This window comes from Lygodium microphyllum, chromosome 11 (assembly GCF_053477565.2).
Source record: "Lygodium microphyllum isolate KBCC chromosome 11, Lygodium_microphyllum_v1.1.10, whole genome shotgun sequence".
In the NCBI taxonomy this organism is placed as follows: domain Eukaryota; kingdom Viridiplantae; phylum Streptophyta; class Polypodiopsida; order Schizaeales; family Lygodiaceae; genus Lygodium; species Lygodium microphyllum.
Genome location: NC_141145.1, coordinates 142,683,865 through 142,706,765, shown reverse-complemented (window position 1 = coordinate 142,706,765; position 22,901 = coordinate 142,683,865). Strand labels below are relative to the sequence as shown.

Below are 22,901 nucleotides of genomic sequence, written 5' to 3'. Positions count from 1 at the left end.
TTTACTAGTGATATGCCCTATCTTTTTGCACTTGTTACACAAGATGTCATTTTTTCTTACAGAAAGAACATCTAGTGAGAGCTGTATAAACCAATACTTGATAACGGGAATTTGAAGTTGCCTGACTATTGCCGCTTTCTTTGTGGTTCCTCTTTTCTTCATCCAAACAGGATTGAATGGTACTTGCCAATGTAGGATCTGGAATGTTGGTGAGAGTGGTTACAAGAGTAGGAAACACCTGTTTTACAGCTTTTAGGAGAATAGCAATAGCATCTTCTTCATGTATTGGAGCTTGTACAGAGGCAAGCTCTGCCATAAGTCCCTTCATATGAGAGATGAATTTTCCCAAATCTTCTCCTGATCGATATTCCAAGCTAAAGAATTTAATTTTAAGGAAGATTTTAGTATTTTTGCCAGTGGCTCCATAGAGCTTTTCAAGCTCATCCCATTTTTCTTTAGCAATGTTTAGTTTATCAACATGATGAATCAGGGATTCATCTAAGTGTAACATTATGATTGCTTGAGCACGTTGGTCATCCTCTATATCAACTAGATTTGCAGAGTTTACAGCTCTACTGCCTTGAGTGAGAGGCCAATACCCTCTCTCCATCATTTTGTATTTTATAAGTACCTGCCATGGGTGGAAATCTTTGCCATCAAACTTTCGAATTTGAGGACGGACATCAGCATATGTTGTGGTCATTGGGAAGGTCTTACCACTTGTTAGGACAAGGGAAGTGTCTAGTCCCTTACAAACTTTCCACTGAATGCGGAAGCAAATCAGACAATTTGAAATCAAAGTTGCAATGAAGAGAAAGGCTGAAAATCATATAAATGTAATATCTCAAAGTATGACTGTGGTGGTCCTTTCTTATGTGCAAACTTCTTCCGAGGTTTAATAGTCTTTTTAGGTTTTAATGAAGTAAACCTAGACTAGACTTCAGGCTCCTCCTTGTGGTATGGCTTAGTGGATGAAGCTTGTGTTGGACAAGGTTGGTCTATGATCTCAATGCTTGTTTGCTGATGATTCCGAGGAGAGTACAATGACACTCATGCTTTTGATTTCATTGACCAATGTACTTGAAACAAAGTCACTCACGGTATGCAATACACTTCTAGTGTATGATGGTTTATGTGTTAATTGTACACATAACCTTACAACAATATACGAAGAGGAATAAAAAAACTCACTAGATTTTACTGAATGCCCAGCAAGCAAATGATTAGATGATTCATGATTAGTGTTTAGAAACACTATTGTCAAGCTTAGTGAAGTGCTTGAATGGAACCCGGTTGGAAGTCGGCTTCCCAATGCACTTAGTGATGTCCATTGAGCATGCCCAAGAGCTTTTGAATCTAAAATAGGCTTCAGAGACTATGCTTCAGTGATTAGAATCACTGTTAATGAAGCTCAGAGTGAAAAAATGACAAAATGTCAAGCTTAGAGCTTGTTGGCTATGGCTACCACAAAATACACAGTTAGGGTTTAGCAGAGATCTCTCTCTGTGAGAGGAATTTCCAAAAGCCCTCTTGTGGGAGGATGGCCCACTAGGGGGGCTATAGAAGCCCTATGGAGGTGGCTGAGATTGCGCCGCCTGTTGCCCACGCCATGCCTGAAGATGCCACGCTGTCAGAAACTGCGCCGTTTCTGGGAATCACGCAATGCTGGGCTCAGACGTGGACAATGTCGTGGATAGACCTGACGAGGAGCTGCGCCCTGATGTGGGGAAGAGATCTCCAAAAGAAAGCACAGACTGATATGGCCTCCTTTGTTCTCCCCAAGTCCTCCAATGGAGGTAGGTTGTAGGAAGCTATGGAAGAAAGAAGGATAAGATGAAGGAGGTAAAGGCTAATGTGCACTTACAAGAGGGAGAAGAGAGCTCAAAGTACAAGAACAAAATCTTGCTTACTAAGTTGCTTAGAGTACAACTTGGGTATACTCTCCCACACATGATAGTGACCCATAGGCTGTTTATATAGCCTTTGCCAAGCTAGGGTTAGGGTTTCCCCTGCCCCTAAGGCTATTCACACTCATCTGCCCTTATACTCCCTTGCTTATAGTGGGTTCCTATGCCTGTCTTCTAACATGACTCAATGCTGAAAACTCAATGAACACACTAAGTATGTGGAACGAAGGGCTGTTCAATAGCCACTCTATCGGTCTTGAACAATCGACATTCAATTGGCCCCAACAACTAGCACCCCTTGCAATATTTCTTTATCTTATATTGCTATAACTTGACGTACACTAAAATATGGACTAATCTCCTTCAATCTTCAATACAAATGCCTGTCATAGATTATCAATAACAATAATCAATTTGCCCCTTGATTTGGTTAGAGATTAGGCACAAATTGATCCTTGAACTCTGGCATGCAAACCAAATCAACTGGGAATGGACTCCCTCTCAAATCAGCTATAAATTCTCAATGCACAATTGCTACTTTGAGTACAAGATCTTCAATTATTGGACACAAATCTCGAGATAGCTCAGAAACTCTATTTGCTACTATAAATTAGTGTTTCAACAGCAAAGATTACTACTGCTCTTCACCAATGGCTAAGCCCGTTGAGAATTGCTAAGAGATTGTCAGCAAATAAGAAAGAGAATCAGCTCAGAGAGAATCTATGGAATAATAGCTCTAATGCCAATTCTGATGGCACCAACAAATTCAAAAGAGGGTATAACCCCAATGCAACTAACAAGCCCTCCTCTTCTATAGCCACCTCTCACTAAGGCATAGAAGACAAACCTGTTGCCCCTGTCCTATCACACTGTGATCAATTATTGCTTGTTTCAAAGCTAATATAGTAGCCGCAGAACACACCAACAATAGCCGACCTCGTTGGAATCCTCTCTCACAATACCTCGCAACTTGCCTCTACCACTTCAATGGCTGTCACCGTCCTCAAGCAAGCCCAAAATGACCTTCTCTCAACTCGTATGGGCGAGTTTGCCAAGTGGCAACCTTCTAAAAGTAATTTCCAGCATTAATTAATTAATTTCTAAAAAGCAATTAATTATCCATTTGACCTTGCTTGATAATTGGCTGGTGCACATCCATATTTAATGTACTAACCCCTTTCTTATCTTAAGTTGTTTCCAACATTAAATGCATTGCCTTAAGCTAGCATTAATTAATTAATTAATTAATGCCTAGTCCTAATGTCACCACAAGACATTTTAAAGATCCATTTAATGTGCTAGGCCCAAACTGACACTAGACGCCCACAAGTGTGTGTCCTACATAACTTATAATAGCTTTTTCCATTACCACCCATGCTTAGGGTTTTAGACTATCACCGTGCCTCGACTAACTTGCATTTCACATGTGCACCTCAAATGTGCACAACTTAATAATGCCAAAGCTAAGTATCAAGAGATACACATTCCCACGTATCAAGAGATACACATTCCCATGATAATTGTTGCTTGTCAAGATTGCTCGTGTATTCATTAAACTGACAATACTTGCACACCTATATACTGCAAGGGTAAAGACACCTGTGCCTTACCACCCATATATTCATTACACTGACAATACCCACACACACGTCACTTCATTCTTTATTCTTTTAGTGACATTTGAATAAGGGAAGGCCAATCACACATTGTGATTGTTGGAGTTCCCATATACGATGTTTCTCTCTCTTGCTCTCTTGCTCCATCCGCCATAGCTCTTGCTTTGCTCTTGCTTCCGCTTGTGTGCTTCCACTCAGGCTCTACCTTTCAACTGATATCAAAGCCAACCATTCGAGGAGCTTCTTCATCCTTTGCTTCAGCCCGAATTCAAAGATTCAACTCAAGGTTTCATAGCAATCATTGTTTCTTCCGACTTGTTCCAACTTACTCCACGCTTATTAAGGAGCTTCCCCAGGCTTAGCTAAGCCTTGTTGAGTGCTTATCGAGCTAAGAAGCGACCATTTTATCCATTTTGAGTGGATAAGAGCATGCTATAGAAGTCGTGGACAGCAATGGCATCTTGGCAACACGGTCGTATTATGGCTGTAACTTTTGCATACAGTATCAGATTTAAGTGTTCTATAGCTAGAAACGAAGAGCATGACGATAGGTACAAATCTAGGCACTCACAGAGTATTCTCTGTTTCATTCACAGTAAACAAAACAATTTTGGTTTAGATAGCAAACAACAAATTCCATAATGCATGTTTAATGCTTCGTAGATGTTGTTTTGGTGTTAGATAGTATGGTTATATTTTTGGATTAATTTGAGCTTGAAATAGCTCAAATTTCATTGTTATTTCAGTACTGTAATAACAAAGTAGACTCATTGATGATTTACGGGATACTCAATGGATATACTACTACTTTGATTGTTCTATATACTTCTCGATATGCTATAGCATGCTTTTGAGCTGAGATTTGGGCTTTATTACATTAATCTTGGCTGTGATTACATACCTTGGTTACTTCAATGGCTTACGCACTTATAGGCTTGAAGAATCTATTGGATTTTAGGCTCTCAGCTTATGCTTCATGTATCTTAGATACTCACGTGTCATATACTTGATGTTTTGAGCTTGCACTGCTCATTTGGCATTCAATTTTGTTTAGTGGGAGTTACCTGCACTACTTTGGATGTTACATAGAGGTTTGGATTTATGCAATTGAGCTTGAGCTTACTTTCACCGAGACCGTGGGACACTTACTTCATGTACATACTCTCTTGATATGCATTGGATGCAATTACCCTATAGTGGAATGATTTAATCACTTACTTTAGACCTAGCACTTATGTCTATCAATGTATTGTCAGTGATATTTATATGTTTTTGGCTTATGTATTGAGCTTTGTTCACTGGGTTATGCATTTGGCAGTTCTCTTCTCTTTACCCTAAGATCTCCTATGTGCATAATGTCTATGCCTATCTGGTTACTGACACACAGCAGTTGTGATAGCTTTCAATGCCGATTGTTCTTGGTCTTTCTTTATCAATTGCTCATACCTGGTTGTTGGCATATTGCTGCAGTTTATAACAGCTGCCTATAATTTCAATTTAATGCATTCTATCTGAGAGCAGTCACTTGGATTCGACAATTACTTGATTGCAGGTTGTGGACAGCTCACTATTTTGGCAATTTCTCTTGCTTAGCCCTTGATTTGGCTGTGATTTTGGGACAGTTTTGCTGTCATTTACAGCAGCCTATTTGTCTTGGATTATGTTTTCATCTCTTGCATTATGGCTGGTGGATCAAAAAACAATGCTATCTTCAACATTGACAAGTTGGATGGCAGCAACTACAACTATTGGAAGGCACAAATTTGGCAAGTTCTTGTGCAGAAATTGCAGATTAAGCCATCATAAGGGTATCAAGCATAAACACATTGATACAAAGGATTGGGGTGAACTGGATGCGTTATGTAAATCTACAATCATTTTATCACTCTCTAAGAAGGTCTACTATAATATTGTCTCTAATGAAGCAAAGCCGTGCCTCTCAGATGTATTAGCTGAAGCAACTCATGGAGCTTCTTATGGAGGAAACTTCCATGTTTGCCCAGTTGAATAAGTTTCATTCTATTTTCAGCCACTTGTCTTCATAGGGAATTTAATTTAAGAATAATCTTTCTCCCTTGTTCTTGTTGGTTACATCACCTGAGTCATGGGACACATTCCGTACTACTATGTATGCAAATATGCCTACTGATGGGCTGAAATTGCAAGATGTAGAGGATGTGCTCTTGAATAAAGAGGTTAATAGAAAGAATGCCGATGCTTCCCGCACCTCTCATGCTTTGACAATTAGAGATAATAATAGTAGAAGCGATAATGACCGCCCTGGAAGAAACTCTTAGAAGTCTCATTCTCGATCACATGGACAATCTCGTAGTAAGTCCCATGGTCGTAAGTCCACATTGACTTGTCACTATTGTGGGAAGCAAGGTCATATTCGGCCACAGTCCCATAAAATGTGTGATGACAAGCGCAGAGAAAAGTAAAAGGATAAAGTGCAGGAAAAGAATATTGATCGCAGCATTGTCCTTAGCAAGCCCAGTGTCAAGATTGAAGAGATTAATGGCATGCAAACCAATTCTGATGATGACTACATAGTTGCACCTTCTTCTCTTGATGCTTCATAGTTGACTAATGCCACATCTACCTATGCTCAGTATCAGTTGCTTGATTCAAGGGCTCCATTTCATGTCACCCCTCATCGAGAGTGATTCCACTCTTATCGTAGCATGATGAGCTCTGTCAAATTGGGTAATAACCTAGCATTGGATATTGTTGGTATTGGAGATGTCCAACTACAATTTCCTTCAGCCATGTTTCGACTTTGACCAAAAGCCTGCTTTCGATTGGACAATTTGATGATATAGGTTATGTTGTATCTTTTTGTGATTCCTCATGGAAGCTTAACCATGGGAATCTTATCCTCGCACAAGGAGTAAGTTTACATTATACTTAGCCGGATAGGCTTACCACAACACTTTTGAGCTAAGGCAGTTACTACTACCATACATTTGATTAATCAATCCCCATGCATTGCTCTTGGCTATCAAGTTGCACAAGGAATATGGTCTAGAAAGCCTCCATTATATGCTCATTTACGTATCTTTGGTTATGAGGCTTTCTACCATGTTACCAAGGACAAGCGCAATAAGTTGATCCTAAATCTGTATAATGCATCTTTCTTGTTTTTGGAGATGCGCGCGAGATGTGCTATTACCTTTGGGATCCGCAAGCTTGAAAGGTTATCTGCAACCATGATGTTATTTTCCATGAGGAGAAAATGCATAAGCAACTTGACCAAGTCGTTGAGGTATGTGCAAGGTGATATTTCAAGAGGAGCCTCTTGTTACTGTGTAGCCAACAAGACAACCTACAACAACAAATTCTCCAAAGGCCATGGACCATGATGATAGACGAGGTACAAGCCGCACAACCTATTTTGCGGCGGTCTACAAGAGATAGATGTCAAGTTGATTAGTTTGTACCCTCCATAGATTATGTCATGTTAACAAATGTTAGTGAGCCGCTTATCTATGATGATGCCATGCGTAGAGGTGATAGTCACTCTTGAAAGAGGGCCATGTAGTCGAAGTATGACTGCCTAGTTAAAAACGTACTTTGCCATGCAAGTGGGTATATAAGTTTAAGAGTATCCCTGGATGTCCCAAGCTAGCCTATAAGGCCAGATTAGTTGCTAAGGGTTTTAAACAAGAGCATGGTATTGACTTCGATGAAATCTTCTCTCTTGTTGTCAAGATGACTATCCTACGCTTGGTTTTGGCTTTGGTTACACAACTCGATCTAGACCTCTACCAAATGGATGTCAAGATGGCGTTCTTACATGGAACTTACATGATGAGATTTATATATAGCAACCTAAGGACTTTGAGAAAAATTGCAAGAAACACCTAGTGTACAAGTTGAGAAAAAGCCTTTATGGCCTTAAGCAAGTAACAAGGGAATGGTACTAGAAGTTCAATGTCTTTATGCACTCACAAGGATATACCTGCAATAATATAAATCCATATTTATACATGAAAAAGGCCAAAGATGGCAGCCTTATGATTTTGGTACTCTATGTGAATGATATGTTGATTGAAAGTACTCATGATGAGTTGGATGCCCTAAAAGGTCAGTTCAAGAAGAGCTTTGAGATGAAGGACATGGGACAAGCCTCACATATTCTTGGGATGCACATTACACACAATCATTCTAAGGGATTCCTTTGCTTGTCATAGAAGGAGTGCATCCAAAAGATTCTTAAGCAGTTTCATATGCAATATGGCCTATTGGTTGTCCTTTACTTTCTCATGTGAAGATTAGTTAGGCAAATTGTAACCAACATTCCTTTCGTGGATGGGTAGTAAATCCCTAATTACAACAGCAGAAAACAGCTAATGCAAATCTGAAAATACAAATTACCTATTGATCTTGGACGATGCACACCCAATTGGCACCAAATTTGGCGCCCCTTTCAGTATTTCTTTAGCTTTATTGAAGAAGAAGTTGATTAACAATGGGATTCTCCCAATCCCTTTCGGTATTCCAACTCCACTTGCTGTGATAAATCACCAGCAAGTCTTTAATCCGATTTGCCCTTGATTCGGGTAATCAATTGGCCTTCACCCGCTTTGATGGAGATGGAAAATGCCCCAAATTCAATTATTTGCTGGTTCCTCCACTTGAATAGGCTAAAAACAGTTTCAGTCCTGTTGAATCCAAGTTTGGAGCTTCCAATTTTTGGCACGCTTCCCAAGGCTGCTTCTAAACTCTAATTTCAGTTTGACAAAGATTCCTTTCAGATTCTTGATCATGGATCGAGACAAGCGCTTACTTCCTGTTATGAGACAAATGGAGTCTACAAGCTAAGGTCTCCTTCTACCTTGACCTCACTTCTTCTTCCCTCTCAAACATTGTCTAAGCTTTGGCATGCTCGGTTTGGCCATCTAAATTATGATTACCTTCGGAAGGCTTCTAGGGGACAGCTTGTTCAAGGTATGTCGGACATTGTGGTGAGCCAACAATCATGTATCTTGCATTCGTGGAAAATAGCATCATGATGCCATTCCCAACAAGGCTTTGAGGCGGTCTTCAGCAGTCTTGGAGCTTGAATCTACAGATCTATGTGTTCACCCCTGAAACATTTCACCTTTGAAACGTTGTGTTTCACTCTAAAACATTTCACCTTTGAGCAAGTCCCAAGTAAAACGGTTAAATAATACATATGAGATAGTTTACTTTATAAACAATCAATTGCAACTTACATATTTATACAAGGTGAATACTTTCATGTCAACAAATGATGTCTATCCTATATGCAGAATGTCTAAAAACTCTCAAAAGAGCAAGAAAAAATGTGGTTTCAATCATTCATTTCACTCAAGCCATTTTGCGTTTCACTGAAACGTTTCAAGCCTTTTACACTTCAGTGCCAACAAAACGTGTTTCACGGTTACCATGGTATGGACCTGTGAGGACAGAGTCCCTTAAGGGGAGCTTGTCTTTCATGCTAATTGTGGACGATTTCAGCAAGATGGCATGGGCTTATTTTTTGCAATTGAAGTCGGAGGCGTCCCACTTCAAGGACTGGTTACTCTTTGAGAAGAACTAATCAGGCCAAAAACTAAAGACATTACAATCGAATAAGAGTGGAGAATTTGTTTCTAATGAGCTTGCTAGGCTTTTTGTAGATCATGGTATCCACGAGGAGTTTGCAAACACAAACACGCTTGAAGCGAACGGCATATTGGAGCAAAAGAACCGAAGTGTGATTGAGATGGCTTGCATTATGATGGAGCATAGATAGACACCTCAGTGCCTTTGAACCAAGGCTATGGTTACTGCAATCCACATCCTTGATCAATCCCCCACTTCGACCATTGTTGGTATGACACCCTATGAGGTGTATTTTGGATCTTAAGTTTAATTTTTCTTATTTCAAGGTTTTTGGGTGTGGCGCCTATGTGTCGGGAATAAAGGCTCACTGTGCCTTTTACAGCGTTCGGGTGTGAACGCGCCCTTACACTCTTGTACTTTATATATATTATCAAAACCTAAAAAGTGGTACACTCATCTTTGTACCGAACATTAAGTGCATCATGCTCACTCTCCTCTTTATTGCTCTCTACTCTCTGTGTGTGTTATCCGACGCGTTCGCTCTCAACTCACTCAGTCCAGATCCATCAAGTTCTATCAAATTGGTATCAGAGCCAATGACAGGCCTCAATCCATGGGATAGGCGAGCAGGACTTGCAGGTGTCGAAGTGCGTGTCAGTTCTATCGCAGGAGTTGCAGGTTGTGGGGTGCGACAGGTCGACAAGGGGTCGAGCAGCAACAGCCAACAACATGCAACAAGGGGGTTGAGGAGCTAACGACGTAAAGGCGGACAAGACAGCGACCAAGACCAATCACCACAAACCAGGTATGCACCTACCAGTCTGCGGTGGCCAGGTGTCGACGGGATGCCACGAGACTGGCACGCTGCGCTAAGTGATGACAAGTAGAAGTCAACATTTTTTTTAAATTGGAAATATCCTTTTTCATTTTTTCTTCTCCATCGAGCGTTCACACGCAAAGGCACAAAGTGAATTTTTGACCACGAAAATTGGGCTTTTCTCTGATTTTGGAATCTCAGCACGGGACAAGACAATCCAACTCAAAAATTGCACATTTGGTGCACATCCTGCCCGAGAAATTTTGGGGATTCTCACATTTTAGTGAAATTTCTTCAATTTTACTAAAATGTGTACACTTTGAATCCAAAAATTTGAGGCTTTTGCAAAATCCCTTCAATCTGTGCAACAAATGTACGGTACATGCACTTGGGTACATGTATTGATGCAATCTAGACGGATTACCCTCTAAAAATTTGGGGCTTTTGATCAAAATTGTCAAATTTGTGCACGAGAATGTCTTCAGAGCAGAAATTGCTGTGAAATTTTGGGGATTTCACATATAACTGGTGACTTGGTCTCTAAATATATCAATAATTGCTTGAGGAGTGCAAGAAAAGACATCCTTTAAACTCTGAAAATCTATTTGCAGATCTGAAATTTCTGCAATCTTGGGATTTTCTCACTGCTCGTTGGTACCTTTATGTACCGTGGTTACTTGTGTCACATTTGGGCTTATCTTTGGTGACTAGTTAGGTGACTGGCTAGTCAATTTGGAAATGCAAATTATGGCTGGAAACAGTGACAGCAGTAATCTTTTGCACATTAAGAAGCTTGAGGGTGCACATAATTTTGCAATTTGGCAAAAACAATGCTACAGTGTCTTGGTGCAGAAGAAACATGTAAGCCCATCGAAACAAAGGAAATCAAACCGACAGACATGGAACAAGACGAGTGGGATGACTTTGACGAGCTTGCTCGCTCTACCATTGAGCTCTCAGTGTCAAACAACTTGCTCTTTAACATTGAGATGCTGAATTCAGCATATGCAATGTGGCAAAGGCTTGAAGAATTGTATGCTCAGAAAAGTACAGCCAGCAAGGTTTATTGGCTAAAAAAACTGATGGACTTTCGCATGAAAGAAGGTACAGCCATGTCTGTACATTTGAATGAGTTTAACTCAATTTTCAGTCAACTGATTGGTTTGGATTTCCCTATTGATGAAGAGTTCAAGGCTACTTTCTTGCTATGTGCTTTGCCTAAAAGTTGGGATACTTTTAGGACAGCTTTGAGTAATTCAAATGCTCAGTTGTTATACTCTAATGTGGAGAGTTCTTTGCTGATGGAAGAACTCAATAGGCAGAATAACTCAGCAAACAAGTCTTCTAAGTGCATTACACACTAGAGGCAGATTTCAGCACAAGGGCAGTTCTGAAAATAGAGCATGCAGCAAATCTCATGGAAAAAATGTGGAGTTCCATCATTGTGGCAAAAAAGAGCACTACAAACGGGATTTTTTTCAATTGAAAAAAGAGAATGGCAAAAACAAAAACATTGAAGCCAACAAGGCTGAAAACAAGGACAGTCAGCCTGCAATGTGAAAATAGAAGAGATTAATGTAGTCACTCATGATACTGATAGTGATGGTGATGTACTTCTTGCTTCTTCTTTGAGTGCACATGATTCCAGATTTTGAGGATAATATGCACACTTGGATACTTGATTCAAGTGCGTCCTTTCACGTCACACCACATCATGAGTGGTTCTCTGACTACAATGGTAGTGTACGTGTTGTTGTCCACTTGGGGGATAACTATGCATGTAAAATTGGAGGCATTGGCAATGTGAAACTAGAATTTCAACATGGCTCCTTGTTTGTTTTGCATAATGTGAGACATGTACCTCAGCTCAAGAAGAGCAAGCACAGGGCAACTAGATGATGAAGGCTATCACACCACCTTTGGGGATAGCAAATGGAAAATCTATAAGGGTTCTCGCATTGTTGCGGAGGGGTCCAAAAGTGATACCTTGTATCCATTGCATGTATCTAGTGTGTGTGACCATGTAGTCGCCATAACTAAGCAACCAAGTGTTCTCTGACAATGGTGGGAAATATGTATCCAAAGCCTTTTAAGACTTTTATGACAGCAAAGGGATTAAAAGGAAGCTTACTCGCCCTCATAATCCGCCCCAAAATGGTGTTGTAGAGCATATGAATAGGACCATTCAAGACAAGGTCCGTAAAATATTGTCACATGCTACTTTACCCATGGATTTTGAGCTGAGGTTATTATAATAGCCATACACTTAATTAATCGATCATCATCAAACAGGTCTTCTTTTTTTGGGGGGGGAGGGGGGGGGGGGAGGGAAGTCCCCTTAAGAAGAGTGGTCAAGCAAGCCACCTTCGCATGCTCACTTGAGAAGGTTTGGCTACGAGGCATTTGTGCACATTCGCAAGGAAGAATGCAACAAACTTAAGCCAAAGTCCTTTAAATGTATTTTCCTAGGATATGGTGATGAAGATGCGATGGGGTATCGATTATGGAATCCCGAGAAAAGAAAAGTAGTATGCAGCAATTATGTTATCTTCTAGGAAGATCGCATGCACAAACAGCCCGAAAGAAGAGAGGAGGTCAAAAAGGTTGTACTCCGGGAGGATATACCAATAGGATAACAAAGAGTACTGTCACAACTCTATAGAAACAGAATTTGTATCCTTTTTCATTAATTTGTCTATATAATGATTTATTAAATTTATTTCCTTTGCACTAATTAGATATAAAGAAAAGTGCATTGGAGCTGGCCACTGATGAGTGGTCACAGGTTATGGTGGACCCACGCAGTGGGTTAGAGAAAAGATAGTTCACACTTCCACCTATATGGCCCGATTGAGCACCTATGACTAGAACTCACCCATATCAGGGTTAGACTCGCACACAGAAAGGATTGATGCCTTGAAGTGTGGGCTAGATCCACCAGAACAGACAGTTACAATCAACAAGATGGCATAATCATGAAATGCTTGTATAATGTGCATGTGTGGGCTGAAAGCTTGAAATACACATTTCTTTGCATAGGAAAGTCATATGAAGATTCGGATACCATTTTTGCGATGTACACGGAAAAAGCTTTCATATGACACCCATATTGGGGGGGTCCCTAAATTTTAAGAGATCCCTAAATTTTAGGAGTCTCGAATTAGCCTAAAAATGCTAGTCCTAAAAAATAGGGATGTCATTCTAAAAATAGTAAGTTCTGTACTCTGACTGTGCTTACTAAATTTGGTTGTTTCTATTCTTGACAGTATTCAACCCAAAAAGGAAGGCCATAGAGAAGAGACAAGTGTCAAGACACTTGTCACACAAGTTTCCAAGTGTCCCACCACTTGTCACATCTCATGACATGTGGCTGGACACTTGTCTTGTGCTACTCCACTTTCCCCTTTTGTACTAGCTCTTCCCTCTCCTATAAATAAGAGCTTGTTTTTCTTCATTGAGAATCATTTTTCTTTGCTGTAAACTCATGTACAGCACCCACAGATAGCCAGAAACTGGCCCCATCCATCCCCATCATCATCCCCCACTTCTCCATTATCAAATTCCTCCATATTCCCTCTTCTATCACTGCTGTTTTACAGGACAGCAAGCCTGTAAATTCATTACAGCACCTCTTTTTCAAGCTCTTTCTTCCATTTTAGCAACAAGAAGCAAGCCCTATCCATGTACTACTGTTCAACGATGGAGAAGGCTGATTTCCCCTTTTTATTCTCTCATACTGCAAAGAAATCAGTTCTTATCATTGCATAATAGATAATGCATGTGTGTTTGTACATCTTTGCATGATCTTGTGAGAGTGAGAATTACTTCTTCTCACTCTCAGGTTGATTGTAACTGAGCTCTTCCCTAAGGGACTTGGATTGAGCAGAAATACATTCCTTCGGGGGGGGTTGCCCATCTTCAACCCTCAATCTTGTCTCCATTACTTTTACATTTTCATGGCTGTAATTTTGTGAGTAATTTTCATTTTCAGCTTTAAGTGTTCATTCTCTTTTATATTAAATCTCGAAAACAAGCGAATATCATAATTGTTAAGCATACTACGTTGTTCGGGGCGTTTACAAGTACCCGTTAGACAGTAGCAAATACCTACTGTAAATGTCCTTGAAAATGCAAGGAATGATGCCGAAAATGATCAACAAGATCTTGCCCATGATTTTCCACAAATTCGACAAGAACATGTGCTTTTGGAACAACCTGAACCAGCTGTACAACATGCTAAACCTGCAGAACATGCAGATTTGCAGGTTGAACAGCCAGCAAATCTTGACCATTGGGTCCGTAAGTCGACCAGAGTGCCAAAACAGTCAAATAGATTCGTTCCTAATGTAAACTATGTGGATGGTTATGTCGTGTTAACAGATTGTGGTGAACCGTCACGCTTCCAAGAAGCAATGGACATACAAGATAGTAAGAAATGGCACAAAGCAATGCTATCAAAGATGAAATCCCTCATGAAGAATGGCACTTGGGATTTGGTACATTTGCCAAAATGACAAAAAGTGCTACCCTACAAATGGGTTTGCAAAATGAAAGTCACTTCTGGTTCTTTGCCAAAGTATAAGGCATGCTTGGTTGCTAAAGGGTACAAGCAAGAACATGGAATTGATTTTGATGAAATCTTTTCTCCTATAGTCAAAATGACTACTTTGCGAACCATCTTGGGCTTGGTTGCATCTGAAGACATTGAACTCATACAAATGGATGTAAAAACTGCATTCTTACGTGGTGATTTGCATGAGGAGATTTATATGCAACAGCCTGAAGGTTTCGCTGCAAAGGAAAAAGAGCACATGGTATGTAAAGTCAACAAGAGTTTGTATGGGCTGAAGCAAGCACTACCAGAATGGTATCACAAATTTGATACATTCATGCAATCTTAGGGATTTCATCGTTCTCAAGTTGATCACTGCTTATACACCAAGAAGGCAGCACATGGTAGCCTTATTCTCTTGGTTTTGTATGTGGATGATATGTTGATTGCATACAAGGATGTTCATGCCTTAGACTCCTTGAAACAAAGTTTACACAATAGCTTTGATATGAAAGATCTTGGTGAGGCCAATCACATTCTTAGCATGCATATACTCGAAGACATCAAAGGGTCTTCTTTATCTGTCATAACAGGAGTATGTCACGAAAGTTTTGCAACGTTTCAATATGGAGGGGGGGGAAGCCATTAATGTACCATTGCCTCCATATGTGAAACTTAGTGCAGATGACGACCCTACATCATATGATGGAAAGGCTAAAATGGCCAAGATACCCTATGCTTTAGCTGTTGGTAGCTTGATGTATGCTATGGTTGCTACACGTCCTGACATTGCATTTGCGATGGGAGTGGTTAGCAGATACATGGCATATCTTGGCAAAAAGCATTGGGAAGCAATGAAGGGTATCATGAGATACCTTGAGGGCACAAAGGATTTGTGTATTTGTTTTGGTAAGCATAAGTCATCTATTGTTGGGTTCACAGATGCAGACTATACTGCCCATCCTGACTGCAGGAAGTCTACTTTAAAATATGTGTTCATGTTCACAGGAGGAGCAGTCTCTTGGATATCTAGGCTGCAAAAGTGTGTCGCATTGTCTACTACAGAGGCAAAATATGTGGCAGCCAAAGAGGCATGCAAAAAGAGGCTTTATGGCTTTTACATCTGGTGAGAGAGCTTGGTATTACAAAGGTTTCTATCCTCCACTGTGACAGTCGGAGTGCTATCATACTAGCACGGAATCCTGTCTTTTATGCAAAGACAAAGTACATAGTGAAGTATCACTTAATCAGGGATGTACTTGACAGCAAAGGCATTGAGCTTGTCAAGGTGCATATAGATGATAACCCTATAGACCTTCTCACAAAGGGCCTTCTAGCCAAGCGGTTTGCTCATTGCCACCAGATGATGGGGGTTGGATAGTATGTGTGTCTTTCAGCTTTGTACATACATAGACTTAGTTTATTATTTCCTCTACCTTCAGGCACATTGCCTTTAGGTGGAATGTTGTTGGGAATAAAGGCTCACTGTGCCTTCTACAATGTTCGGGTGTGAACGCACCCTTACACTCTTGTACTTTATATATATTATCAAAACCTAAAAAGTGGTACACTCGTCTTTGTACCAAACATCAAGTGTGTCATGCTCACTCTCCTCTCTACTGCTCTCTACTCTATGCGTGTGTTATCCGACACGTTCACTCTCAGCTTACTCAGTCTAGATCCGTCAAGTTCCATTACTATGTCCACATTCCAAAGACACAACATGATAAATTTGAAGCAACTTCCCGAAGACGCGTGTTTGCAGGCTACGACTCGCACTCCCAAGGTTACCATTTGTATGATCGATCACCATGTTAAGCAGGATATCTACACGAGTTGAGATGTTCGGTTCGTGGAAGTTCCAACCTCAAAGGGATGTGAGCAGCACCCCCTGCTTGCAGATCTAGGAGACAGTTGGGCACCAGCAACAATACCTTTGGAGCCCGCACCTCATGGAGATGCTTCATCTTCAAATGAGGATATTACTTCCCCACCGACTAAGCCACTGCTAGTGGATGTTCCAAAGACTTCAACAAATAGTGTGTGCCAAGGAGAGATCCAATCTCCTCATTGGACCCGAGACACACTCCATGATTCATGGATTGAGGGAGTCCATGAGGAGTGGCAGTTACAAGATGGTCCACAACGATCTTGGAGGAATCAAGCCCATGCTACCAAGCTTGTTTGTACTAACTATTGTTTGATGACCCATGCCATATAGGATAGGGAGCCCACCTCCGTGAAGGAGGCTTTGCAATCCCAGCATTGGAAGAAGGCTATGGGGCAAGAGTTGGATGCTATTGAGCGGAATGTCACTTGGGATATTGTGCCTCAGCCTGTTCACAGGAAGGTGATTGGTGTAAAATGGGTCTTCAAGACCAAATATCATAGTGATGGTACTTTGGATAAGCATAAGGCACAGCTTGTTACAAAGGGCTTCACACAGCAGCCATGGTTGGATTTCCATGACACCTTTGCACCTACAGCTTAAATGGCTACCATTAGGGCCGTTGTTGCCTTCGCTAGCCATAGGAGATAGCTTATTTATCAACTTGATGTGAAGTCTACCTTTCTAAATGGTGATTTGAAGAAAGAGATCTATGTTGAGCAGCTCCTAGCTTTTCCTCATCAAATGGACAAGTGTACAGGTTGAAGAAGGCCCTTTATAGCCTCAAACACGCTCCACATGCTTGGAATGAGAAGATAGACTCATTCCTCCAAGGAAAGTAAAGATATCAATGTTCCCTTTCCGATCCCCGGTTATATGTCCACACCTCAGCTAGAGGGCATGCGTTGTTCGTGCTTTATGTGGATCATCCTTATTTTGACAAGTAACCATGCCCAAAAGGTCAAGTAGACTAAGGTGACACTACACCAGCTGTTCGAGATGACAAATATGGACCTTCATTTCTTTTTAGGCCATGAGATTTACCAGACTCTAGGGGGGATTTTCATCTCCGAGCAAGAGTATGTGCAAGAGCTTTTGGCCACGTTTGAGATGGAGGGATATAAGGCCATTTCTACTCCTAGGAATCCAAACTAGAAGGCTACAACCCATGCAGATTCTCTGACAATGGATGCTAGCCGCTGCAAACATTTGATTGGGTCTATGATTTGGCTTTTTAACACTCGAGTTGATTTGTGCTTTCATGTAGGTCTGTTGGCCGAGTTCATGAGTGAAGCCAAGCTGGTACATTGGCAAGTTGCTATGAGGATTTTGCAGTTCTCAAGGGGGACCCCCGATCTTGGGGGTCATTATTCAATAGGTACTCGATATTCCCCTTGGTTTTTACAAGCTAGACGGATTTAGATTGGACCGAAGATGTTGACCACCGGACGCGAACAACAGGATATTGTTTTACTTTGGGTATAGGTGTTATCTCATGGAGTAGCAAGCAACCGTCTACTATTGCCCTTTCTTCCATAGAGAGAGAGTATAGAGCGGCATCTTCTACCACATGTGAGACAATATAGCTTCGGAGGTTACTCCGAGAGCTTGACTGTCATCAGCCAGGTCCTACAATACTTCATTGCGACAATGAGAGTTGCATTGCTTCAGCACGGAACCAGTGTTTCATGCTAGGTCAAAGCACATTGAGATTCGATACCGTTTCATTCAGGAGAAGATCTTGGATGAGACCATTGATGTGGTTTACTGCAAGATGGAGGATTATCTTGCAAATTTGTTAATGAAGGCGCTTCCTCAACTTCTTCTAGGACAACACTCTAGATCCCTAAGCCTTATGTCGTGTCCAAGATTTGAGAGGGGATGTTAGAGATTATTCATTCCTTGAACTAGCATTTCTCAAGTCACCATTGGGTGCAATCAGTTCTCTCAGAGGTACTCTTGGAGGGCATTATTTTATTATTCCTATCAATTAGCGGGCATTTGCAACAGACACGATGTACAAGCAATTTGTCAGGTAGGCGATGATGCCATGTGGCAATTGGAGGACTAATTGCTAATTATTTTATTCCCTCGTGTAGTAGTTAGCTGGTTTTAATCAGGTCAGTCCTCTTGAGATGTGTCACTTCTTGTTAACCAAGATATCATCAAGACAACGCTCTTCCCTAGGATGTCCTCAACATTACCTTGCAAATGTCCTTTGAAGACTTCATGATTTGAAAATAACCACCCTAGCAAGATGATCCTTAGACCAATGCCTACTCAATCAACCCTACTACATTAGCCAATATAGTTTGAATATGGTACTAGACAAACAAGACTTGGATCAAATTTTGGGATGACCTAGCATCCACCATGCAAAGTGCAAGATGATTTGCCGCCACTACTTACACGAGCACAAGATCATGTTGACTCAAGAAGAAGAGCCTAATATCCTTTGAGTGAAAACAAAAGAGTGGAAATCATGGCCAAAGATGATAAGACTCCCTCCACCATCTTGATGCTTGGCTCCTAACTAGAAGTCAACTCCATGTCCTTCTTATACAAGACCCTCACTCCTTGCAAACTTGCCCTTCTCTTTGTCCTTATATAGTCCTTGAGCTTTGCAAGGATAGATTGGCAATGCTGATTAGCCTCCACCTCTCCCACTTCTCATACATGGTGGCCAACTCCATGGCCCATTCCAAGGAAGCCAAAAATCTACATATATTAAAATGGCATTATACACTTAGAAATAGCATTGTCACCAAAGAAGAAGGGATACACAAGTAGAAATTTGATTATGTAAGTGAAGAATCAATTCAAGTGCTCTTCTCGCTTCTACTTGAAGAATTTCCACCATTTACTTTCTTGCAACTTGTAATCCATTTGAGTAAAAGTGTTGGAGAATGGTTGAAAGCATCTCAAATGAAGAGCTCACACCATGTATCTTTAGATACAACTCCACCACAAGGCTAGAACAACCATAAGGCACTTTTGAATACAAATATCTATTTACTAACCTCAAATTATTGGCTATGTGGTTTATAGCCTAAAGAAGTATAAATCGCTCATTTTGCCATACAAAGGCAAGGGCACTATCCCTACTTGACCCAAGACTAGATGAGCTTCTTATCCTACTTTTTGTTGAACTTACTTTCCCACGCCATTTGTTTGTTCTTGATAGGGAAGATTTCAAAACCTACTAAAATTATAGGGTGGCCACCCACTACTCACACTTAGTGAGAGATGCTAGCCCCCTTTGAATACTCAAGGTGACTTTAGGTTGGAAATTTATGGCTCGCTAGATATTGTCAAGGCACCTATACCAAGGAACAGATAGAGATAGAGATAGGGAAAAATAGTAAGTGAACATACTCATTCATCGTGGAATGTTCTTCCTCCTCCACACTAGGGGAAAAATCCTATCAAACCATGTCAATCCCCCTCTCACTACCAAGTGCCCAAGGTACCAAGAACTTCATCCACTAAATCTAGGACTGCCCAGTGCTCCAGGCAATCCAACCTTCACTCCACATGTCTCCTAATTTTAGCAAACTCCCCTCGAAGTTAAGACCGTCAAGGATGAAGACATGATCTAACTTTGTGGAAAAGTGAACTCTTGATAAATGGATGCAGCCTCCATGTGTGTACCCTCTACTTGCAACAAGAACTCTTGATATAAGGCCACCATGGTGAAGAAGAAATTTTATACCACTACTACGAAGAAAAACAAAATAATTTCACAATCCTCCAAATTCTTACTTCTCAAAAAACTTTACTATTGCCATACAAGTGGGGATTTAAGATGAGAGCAATGTGCAATTAAGTAGGGTCGGTATTGCGATATGGGTAATAGGTGCAACTGTTGGTCGTAATATGTGGGCTCTTATACAGAATATAGTTTTTGTAATACAAACTTCACCTGTGCCTCTCAATCTTCAGCTCTTTGCTTCATTGCTCGGTGGATGAATTAGAAATAATAGCTGTTCTAAGTTACTAATCCCTAAAAAGCTCAACTAAATCTGGTAAGAATGACTCTTGCTATTCTTTTCAAGAAATTCCTTAAGAAAGAAAAGTACTATGAGGAGGATATGTAGACTTGATTATATGAAGAACGAACATACATAAAACCGAAAGCTTTGGGTATTGCACTGCTGCCAACCAAGGAATCCTCAATCATTGCGTAAACCTTTGGTGAATGTGTTAAGCCAAATTTTGAACACAAGATCTCTTCCAAAGGAAGCCCTCCTAGTTAGACAAAAGTTCAAATTTCCGAAAATTGCATTGTTTTCTTTTCTGTTTTCACGTAATCAAAGTCATCTCTCAGCATCATGCAGCTGACAGACAGGACCACTGTTAAAAACATAAGTTTCCCAAAGAAGCAAAGAAAACAGGCTTCATGCTGAAAATATTTTGTATTTGGTTTTTCCAAACAAATACAGAAAAAAATGAGCCATTAAGCAGGAAAAATTTGGCTTCATGCTGAAACCATTCATATTTGTTTCTTTTCAAATAAATACAGAAAGAAATGGAGCCATGAAGCAACCTGGGCAGAAAACCCACGTGGGTATTTCAGGATCACAACGTCCAGGCCATTGTTGTCCTTGGTGACCTCCACTGAGGGGTCCTGGTCAGGGGCATCTTCCAGGGGAGGGGTACTCATGGACGTGGAGCAAAAGGGAGAACCCAAAAAAATAAATAAAAAGGTGGGGCAATAGAAGGCACTCCTCGTCTGAAGTCGCTAACAAAGAGAGCAAGAAGAAGGAGAGGAAGCTCCCCTGTTCCTGGTGCCCCGTTCCTGGGTGCTCTGTTTCTGGTAGAAGCTGGCAGCAGCTTATTACCAAGGCTCTTCTTCTTAACAGAGGCACTGCTCTCAAATTAAGAAAGGGCACAAGCTCAACTACCGGAGAAAATCACAAGATGGGTCCTTGGGAAAAGCAACACCCTTTGATTATTACCTCTCAGATCGTTTCTCTTTCGGGGGTTAAATACAGAAGGAAGGGAAAAAAGAAAACCACTCGTGTCTCTCGTTTCTTTTATGTTTTAGTTTGCAGAAATTCTTTTCTTTTCCTTTTTTTGTTTTGTATTTTAAGTTTTTAAGGGTACGAAAGCCAAAGGTTAAGGAGGGAGGATGAAAATGAGGTGTCAAGGGACAAGGGCCCAACCGTTTCCTACAGTTGGAAAAGGGCAAATGGGAATATACTGAAACTAAATGTAGGTACATCTTGACCTAATAAAACACCTCTTGGAAGTATGAAAAAAAAAAAGAGTTCCATCCCTTAATGCCAATTCAAAGAAGTCCCCCCTCCACATTTTCTCATCATTCTCTTTTGATGTTCTCAAACCAAATAAGTAAAGGTTAACACCACTTCTAATGAAAACCGAACCATCCTCATGCTAGCTCACATAAGTCTTGGAGCTCATTGTCTTATTATATTGACAAATCGACAAAGCATCCTATAGGGAGTTAGGTAATCCATGCTTAGCTCATATTTTAGCATTTTCCATGGGGGGCATGCTATTATAATGGTTAATGTGAACTCTTCATGGAGCAAAATGAGATACATTAACTTAACCAAAGTCCACTAACACATGCAACAATTCCATCTTTCTCTCCTCTCTTGTGTGTTCCATTTTACGATTGCCTACTTTTATTGTTTGTGTATAGGAAACCGATCATATTAACATGTGCGAGCAATAGTAACACACATACCTTGTGCCTTATTCTCCATCTTAGGCATTGAGCACTTACATTACTATTGTCAAATCAATGAGATAGAGCATATTTCTTTGCATCTCTTGTCTTTCGATATTATTATTGAAAGTTTTTTTTAAAGTAGGGTGCGGAGGGGGAGGCATGTGTCACATACACAACCCCCCCCCCCCCCCCCCCAACTCACTCATGTAGCCACAATCTAGTCCAATCTAGTCCACTCGCCTACCTTGCAAACCCAACACCCTGCCCAAATTACTATGAGGTGAAGCATTGGTTTAAGTTACCTATCATCAAAAGAACAATGATATAATAGTACATTGCAAAGTTGCATAGTTGAGGGAAATTAATCTAGAGTTACCTATCATCAAAAAAACAATGATAGTGCCTCTCGTAGTTGCTCAGTTGAGGGGATTTGATTTAGAGGCCTTTGTAACCCACACACCTACCCCTATTCTTTGGAATGATGGCCACTATCAAGGTTTGGGCAATGTACCAAATTTATAATCAATATGTCGAAAAGGCATGCATTGGGGTGGGGGGGTGGTTCACGGTGGGGAATGATGACCCCTACAAAACCTAGCTATTAATGTTGCAACATGATAAAGTGAGTGGAATCCTAATTGTGCTAGATGAAGTTGGAGAAACAGGATATGAGCCACGGACAACAATGGTTGGGTGCAAGCTTGTTCGAGAAGATGTAGATGTGCTTGCTATTTTAAGCTCAAAATTGTTTGCTAACTTTTTGCACTTCTATTGATATAGCATACTAATGAAGACCAATGCAATACCATAAAATGAATATATCTCACATATGTTGTATGGTGTAACTTACTC

The 22,901-nt window shown here is 40.6% G+C and overlaps 1 protein-coding gene across 2 annotated transcripts in view; it reads right to left on the bottom strand.

Annotated features, from left to right (window-relative positions):
• Positions 1–21,335, bottom strand: part of LOC148029456 (putative glucose-6-phosphate 1-epimerase) — a 54,585-nt gene extending 33,250 nt beyond the window's left edge. For both annotated transcript variants that reach the window (XR_015692430.1, XM_087688276.1), the window contains exon 1: positions 20,898–21,335. Coding sequence is in view for 1 of the 2 variants with exons in the window: in XM_087688276.1 (XP_087544402.1) it covers positions 20,898–21,014 (117 nt within the window). In the remaining variant the exon portion in view is untranslated. The remainder of the gene's footprint in view (positions 1–20,897) is intronic.
• Between the last annotated feature and the right edge of the window lie 1,566 nt (positions 21,336–22,901).